Source organism: Protomyctophum bolini (genome assembly GCF_963924005.1).
Source record: "Protomyctophum bolini genome assembly, chromosome: 3".
Taxonomy (NCBI): domain Eukaryota; kingdom Metazoa; phylum Chordata; class Actinopteri; order Myctophiformes; family Myctophidae; genus Protomyctophum; species Protomyctophum bolini.
In genome coordinates this window covers 39,992,597-40,000,200 of record NC_137864.1, presented here as the reverse complement: position 1 = coordinate 40,000,200, position 7,604 = coordinate 39,992,597, and the positions used below count along the sequence as shown (strand labels likewise).

Below are 7,604 nucleotides of genomic sequence, written 5' to 3'. Positions count from 1 at the left end.
GCACGCGCACACACACACACACACACACACACAAACACACACAGCCTCTCTCTCCCAGCTGCAGTGTCTCAGTGTCTCTTGAGGTGAGTTGAAATGTTTTTATCATAATAATAATTCACACATTGTGCATTATTCTATATTTGACGCACACACACACGGCGTGCACGCACGCACGCACACGTCTGCACGGTATAGGTGTTGTTTATAAACCTGCTGCGTGTGCGTGTGTTAAAGTATATATGTACACGCACGCATTTTGTGGATTTAAAAACATGCGTCGCGTTGCAATGATGCTGCGCCGCGTCACGTGACTTCTGTTTGTGCAATATACTTTATTATAGACGAGAATAAAATCAATCACGTTCCGTTATTTCTAATGCTTTATAATAATGTAATAATGTAACGTTTTAACCCCTTATGTCGTTGGCAGCTGTAAATATTACTGGAATATCATGAATGTGATTTATTATAGGCATGATAATAAAATCACCTTCCGTTTTATAATGTATATTTGATCAAATATAAAGTTTATCACGTTGATTTAAACTGTTATATTATTGTACAGAATTGACCCTGAATTGATTGATTGAACATTATATTTCACAGTATGTAGAATGGGTACATTTCATTATATTTCACAGTATGTAGAATGGGTACATTTCATTATATTTCACATTATGTAGAATGGGTACATTACATTATATTTCACAGTATGTAGAATGGGTACATTTCATTATATTTCACAGTATGTAGAATGGGTACATTTCATTATATTTCACAGTATGTAGAATGGGTACATTTCATTATATTTCACAGTATGTAGAATGGGTACATTTCATTATATTTCACAGTATGTAGAATGGGTACATTTCATTATATTTCACATTATGTAGAATGGGTACATTACATGATATTTCACAGTATGTAGAATGGGTACATTTATATATTTCACTGTATGTAGAATGGGTACATTTATATATTTCACAGTATGTAGAATGGGTACATTTAATTATATTTCACAGTATGTAGAATGGGTACATTTCATTGTATTTCACAGTATGTAGAATGGGTACATTTCATTGTATTTCACTGTATGTAGAATGGGTACATTTATATATTTCACAGTATGTATATGGGGGCATTTCATTGTATTTCACAGTCTGTAGAATGGGTACAATCTAAACTATGGAATGAACTTCCCATTGCAGTCAGAACTACAGACTCACTCCCAACCGAAACTATGGAATGAACTTCCCATTGCAGTCAGAACTACAGACTCACTCCCAATCTTCCACCGTAGTCTGAAAACCCGGCCACCTCTTCAGACTCCATTTTAGCCCGTAGCCCCTCCCTCCCCTAGACTCCCCTAGACGACCTTACAGACGTCTGCAAAGGGTCTGTCTGTCTGTCTGTCTGTCTGTCTGTCCGAATGCTGACACAAATGTCCACCATTAGCTAATGCTGATGACTGCAATCCTTAAGTGTTTGAAATGCATTTTGTTGTGGACAGATTGTACACGTGCACACGCACGCACACACACGCACACACACACTCACACACACTCACGTATAGATTATTAATGCAAAGCTTTTAGAACAGGAAGCTCCCAGAGTGCATTATTAGAGTTGACTCATGATGTCAGCATCAGCACTGATTGATGGTTGATGAATGTGTCAGTCAGTGATGTCGGTGACAGGAAGCTGAGTGTGGCGTTACATTGAGTGCGTGTGTGCGTGTACGTGTGTGCGCGTGCGCAAATCATGGCTCCATCTTCACACTAACTGCATGGTCATAGTTAGTTACAATGACTAACGACTGTTATAATTGTAAAACTAGGCCGTTTGACTGATAGAATTGTAAAACGCGGCCGTTCGACTGATAGAATTGTAAAACTAGGCTGTTCGACTGCATAGAATTGTAAAACTAGGCTGTTCGACTGTTATAATTGTAAAACTAGGCCGTTCGACTGATTGAATTGTAAAATGGTAGCCGCAAGGTTGCCAGTTCGATCCCTGTGGGCTCCCCCAGAGTTAGTGTGGAAGTGTCCTTGAGCAAGACTCTGAACCCCTAATTGCTCCTGATGTGCAGGTTGGTGCCTTGCATGGTTTCCTCCGCCATCGGTGTGTGAATGTGTGTGAATGGGTGAATGTAATGCACAATCTATGTAAAGGTGTGTTAATGTGTGTGTGTGTGTGTGTGTGTGTGTGTGTGAATGGGTGAATGTAATGCACAATCTATGTAAAGGTGTGTTAATGTGTGTGTGTTAACACTTAACACAATTATTTTCTCATGGCAAAAAAGTGCAGGACAACAGTGGCAAATACATTGGAAAAACAAACAAATCTAGCGAGACATGGTATCATTTAGTGCCTTAATGGCATTTGGTATGAAGGAATTTTAAAAATGTTACGGTTAGCCCTTGGTACTTTGTAGGCTACCGTCTACCAGAGGGAAGCAGTTCGAACTCCCCACAGAGTGGATGTGAGGGGTCGTTTGCTATCTTGACAGCTTTTTTACGAACTAACTCCTAACAGCCTAATTGTTGTTGTCTCTTCCCAATGACTTTTGAGGCTAGGTTTACTATTCGCTAGTTACTATGTAAAGTGTGTGTGTGTGTGTGTGTGTGTGTGTGTGTGTGTGTGTGTGTGTGTGTGTGTGTGTGTGTGTGTGTGTGTGTAAATTGGTGAATGTAATGCACGATCTATGTCAAGGTGTGTGAATGTGTGTGTGAAACTGTGAATGGGTGAATGTAATGCACAATCTCTGTTATTTAAATTAATTAAATTTGAAATAAATAAATAAATATTTTCTCTTTGTTTAAAGGTTCGATACCGACTCACTGTACCAACACCAGGTGATGTAATGATTGATAACTACTGTACCACCATGATGTCATGATTTATAACTACTGTACCACCATGATGTCATGATTTATAACTACTGTACCACCATGATGTCATGATTTATAACTACTGTACCACCATGATGTCATGATTTATAACTGCTGTACCACCATGATATCATGATTTATGTCTCATTTAGTATTCATTATTACATCATATTTGTAATGTATCCAAAATAGAAGTTGTGAGCTTGTAGATCTGCTATTTCTGCATATTATTCTGTGCATGTGCAAAATTATTGTGATTTTCTCAGATATTGGAGGTTTGTAGATTTGCTTTTGGGGCGGGGGGGTACCATGCCAATAATGAGATGCTGAATTGATTTACTTTTGATTATTTCATTAGATTATTAATCTTCGATTATTTATTATATTTATCAATGAAATGTTACACGCCCTCTCTGTTTCCAATCAGAATATTTGGGGGCGTGTCTAATTATCTGTTTACTCCAATCAGAATGTTTGGGGGCGTGTCTAACTCTCTCTCTTTGTTTCGTCCAATCAGAATGTTTGGGGGCGTGTCAGCGCGTATCCACAGAGACCGGGAGCGGGCCGACGGGACTGGCTCTACCCATGAGCGGGCGGTTCCCTTCCTGGCCAATCAGGACTTCCAGACGCTCAGGGAGGCGTGTCTGGGGGATGGGCTTCTTTTCGAAGACCCCGCCTTCCCCGCAGAGCCCGCCTCCTTGGGCTACGACGAGCTCCGCGGAGCCAAGACCCGCGGAGTGGAGTGGAAACGCCCTGGGGTAAGAAATATATATATATCATAGACTGTAAAAAATATGGACAAAGCGTTCAGCGGGTCTAACATGAACGTAAAATGAAGCCTGTCAGTCCTTGAATTGTAAGTCGCCATCTTTCTAGATCCGTTTGGGCCCAGCTGGCCCATTGGCTGGCCCAGACAACGAGGCGGGACTTCCCCCCCCTTCTTCTCCGTTGGTTTTTATTTTGACTCGAGTGGGTGGGGAATCCCGATCATAGACTGTAACGGTAGCCACGCCCCTCAGAATATACGCGACTTTATGGTATTTTTTTAAATAAATGGGACCATAATTTTCCAAAAAGAATATTATGACATTATAAATGAGACTTTAAACTAGTGACTGGAAGCAGAAAGTATTCATGACCATGTTTATTAAGGTAATACAGTCTAGGTGAAGTTGGGCCCAAATACATGGACCTCTATGGGGTTTTTTGAGCCCAATGACAGCGCCACAACAGGCCATTATATGAACTTTCAGGAAATCCCGATTTCCTTTAGTGGCTTCACTAAATATCTGTCTGACTGCCCCCCTGGTATATATATATATATATATATATATATATATATATATACTATCTATCTATAAAAGGACCAGCCGCTGTCTTTCTGTATACTTCCTTAGCAGCATAGAGAAAGACGGCTGCTCGCTTCGTGCGCCTCCTCACAACGCCACAACGCACGGACCGCCTCACGGAACCTTTAGCGCCGCACAGCCCTGTCCTCCAGCCTCACAGAACCGAGCGCCACGCAGATTATGGCGATTTGTAGAGGATTATGTTGATTCGCTATATATTCGCATAACAGACAGACAGACAGACAGGTTTGTGAAATGTGATTGAGTCAGTGAATTAAACGAGTGTCCTGTTTTCGGGCGTTTGAAACAGGGAGTGATTTTAGATGAATATCCTGTCTGCACAAACATCATATTGTGTGCGTGCGGAGCCTAGCGTTCTGCGTGCCAACCTGCCTCACAGACGCGGTAACATTCTGGTTGCTATGGAAACCGTTAGCTCAGCGCTTTCTGTGACAGGAAGTGAAAACACATTCTGATGGTGTGATGTCAGTGTGATGTCAGTATGATGTCACTGTGATGTCACTGTGATGTCACTGTGATGTCAGTCAATGTATTGTACATTTCTACAATGCTTTAAGTACATTTTGAGGCCGACAAAAAAAGAATCAAATGCACTTAGATTTCTTTTTTGTCGGCCACACTCCCCACACAGAGTTTCTGTCTTGTGATTGGCTGTCTTGTTTCCTGCAGGACTTGACTGACAGCCCTCAGTTCATTGTGGGAGGAGCCACCAGGACAGATGTCTGCCAGGGAGCTCTGGGTGAGACAGAAAGACAGACAGACAGACAGACAGACCATTCATGAACAAAACTGTTTATCACTTTCTGACTCTGACTTCTGTGTGTATCTAGTCTCACTGTATCTACAGTAGTCTCATGTAACCAGAGAACTATTCCACAATCTCTGAATGTTAGTCTGGACGTACAGCCCCATGAGCTGAGTAAGGAAGCTGCCATTTCCATTCACGGAAATATATTTTAAAATATCTTTACATTTAATGTTTGTATTTTCTTTTCTGCTAAGCAACAAGCTATATACGCTTAGATGATTTATATTTATATTAGGATGAATGTGTGTGCCTGTAAAGACACAACGGATGTGGCGAGGAGGCTCCACTTCCGCTTTATATTTTACTCATGACAGCTCTTCCGTCTGTCTGTCTGTCTGTCTAACAATGTGTGCCTGTCTGTCTGTCTAACAATGTGTGCCTGTCATTGTGTGTGTGCGTGTGCGTGCGTGCATGGCTGCATGCGTGCGTATGTGTGTGCGTGTTAACAGGTGACTGCTGGCTCCTCGCTGCCATCGCGTCGTTGACTCTCAACGAGTCGTTGCTCCACAGAGTGGTTCCTCTCGGCCAGGACTTCAACACACACTACGCTGGGATGTTCCACTTCCAGGTCCACTAACACACACTACACACTACACCCTAAACACTACACACTACACACTACACCCTAAACACTACACCCTACACACTACACTGGGATGTTTCACTTCCAGGTCCACTAACACACACTACACCCTACACACTACACACTACTCACTACACCCTACACCCTAAACACTACACCCTAAACACTACACCCTACCCTTTCAGGTCAGAGAACTAGTCTGGCAACGCCCGACTGTTGCCTCTTGCAATGTTCAAATGCTTCCGTCATACAGTCTGGAGCAACGGAAGCTCTGATCATGAGTAAAATATAAATCCTTCCGTCGTACAGTCTGGAGCAACGGAAGCTCTGATCATGAGTAAAATATAAATGCTTCTGTCGTACAGTCTGGAGTGACGGAAGCTCCAGTTATTGGCATCCAGTGATAATAGTATATTATTAGTATTATTATCTGGAGTAAGGGAAAGGGAGCGGGACTGCGACGCTTTATAACGTTCCGTTATAAGCAGTTGATAGTTGGATTCTAATTGGCGGAACGTTCCGTCATGACTGAGCAGTTAATTTGTTAGTTGACGGAATACTCCGTCAAAAGCAGCTAAATTGTTAACTCTAACATTTGTTAATTTGTTCCAGTTCTGGCAGTATGGCGAGTGGGTGGATGTGGTCATCGATGACAGACTTCCTGTCAAAGATGGAGAGCTGATGTTCGTCCATTCTGCCGAGGGACGGGAGTTCTGGAGCGCCCTGCTGGAGAAGGCATACGCTAAGTAAGATACCTGTCTGTCTGTCTGTCTGTCCGTCCGCCCGCCCGCCCGCCTCCCTCCCCCGGGGCAAACCAAGGACCAGTTGGAGGAACACATGGACTCACTGGCCTTGGAACGTCTCGGGATCCCCCAGGAGGAAGTCACTAATGTTGCTCTGGAGGAGAGGGAAGTCTGGAACACTCTGGTGGAGCTGTTGCCCCCGCGACCCGACTACGGATAAGCGGGAGCTTTGAGGATTATATTATAATATTTATGTTGTATTTCAGGTTAAACGGGTCATACGAGGCGTTGTCTGGCGGTTCCACCATCGAAGGCTTTGAGGATTTCACCGGAGGAGTTTCTGAGATGATCGACCTGAAGAGGGCGCCAAAAGACCTGCACCGCATCATCGCCCAGGCTCTGGCCAGAGGCTCTCTCATTGGCTGTTCCATAGACGTAAGTACTCTGATCTGATTGGCTAGCTCCATAGACGTAAGTACTCTGATGTGATTGGCTAGCTCCATAGACGTAAGTACTGTGATGTGATTGGCTGCTCCATAGACGTAAGTAATCTGAATACTTTCACTCAGATATATAGTAATCTGATTATGTGAGTACTTTGTAGGTTGTGAGGCGTTACATTTAGTTTGACTTGCAGGTTCCACAGAGACATATAGTGGAAATAGCAGATCTACAAGTTAGTATCTTCCCACATGCTGGTTTTGCCTCTTTCATTTTTGGGGAATGTTGAATTTATACTAGTGTAGTTTGTTGGTTTGCTGTAGTTATTAAAAGGCATTATATTATACTGCCTCCCCCTGGCCAGCCGGGGCGCCTGATGGAGTGGAAAGGAACTGGTCTCTATACTGCCTCCCCCTGGCCAGCCGGGGCGCCTGATGGAGGGGAAAGGAACTGGTTGGAATAACGTGTTCCTTCCACGCGCTACGTCCAACCAGGGAAACTCCCCCCTCCCCCCTGAAAAGGAGCAGCTTGGACTCCTCATGCATAGAAGGAAGCATGAGGTCAGTCCGTTGCTCTCCCCAGGTTGGCAGAGGAATTGTAGCGCCTATAGGATTACATTAGATAATTGACACTGGGTGGAACAAATTAGTTACAAAATTGTGGGATGAAAAAAGATTCGGTGAGAAATGTCCAAAGTGTGTGTTTTTGTGTGAGTGCACGTTGTAAATCTAATGTTATTGCGTGCGTGCATGTGTGTGTGTGTGTGTG

General features: G+C 43.2%; 1 protein-coding gene across 1 annotated transcript in view; it reads left to right on the top strand.

The window, feature by feature from the left end:
- Positions 1 to 7,604, top strand: part of LOC308313071 (calpain-1 catalytic subunit-like) — a 29,962-nt gene continuing 22,358 nt past the window's right edge. The window contains exons 1-7 of the mRNA XM_080759972.1: positions 1 to 83; positions 2,825 to 2,855; positions 3,409 to 3,649; positions 4,931 to 5,000; positions 5,519 to 5,637; positions 6,265 to 6,398; positions 6,662 to 6,830. Coding sequence (XP_080616098.1) covers positions 3,410 to 3,649; positions 4,931 to 5,000; positions 5,519 to 5,637; positions 6,265 to 6,398; positions 6,662 to 6,830 — 732 coding nt within the window. The 5' untranslated portion in view covers positions 1 to 83; positions 2,825 to 2,855; position 3,409. The remainder of the gene's footprint in view (positions 84 to 2,824; positions 2,856 to 3,408; positions 3,650 to 4,930; positions 5,001 to 5,518; positions 5,638 to 6,264; positions 6,399 to 6,661; positions 6,831 to 7,604) is intronic.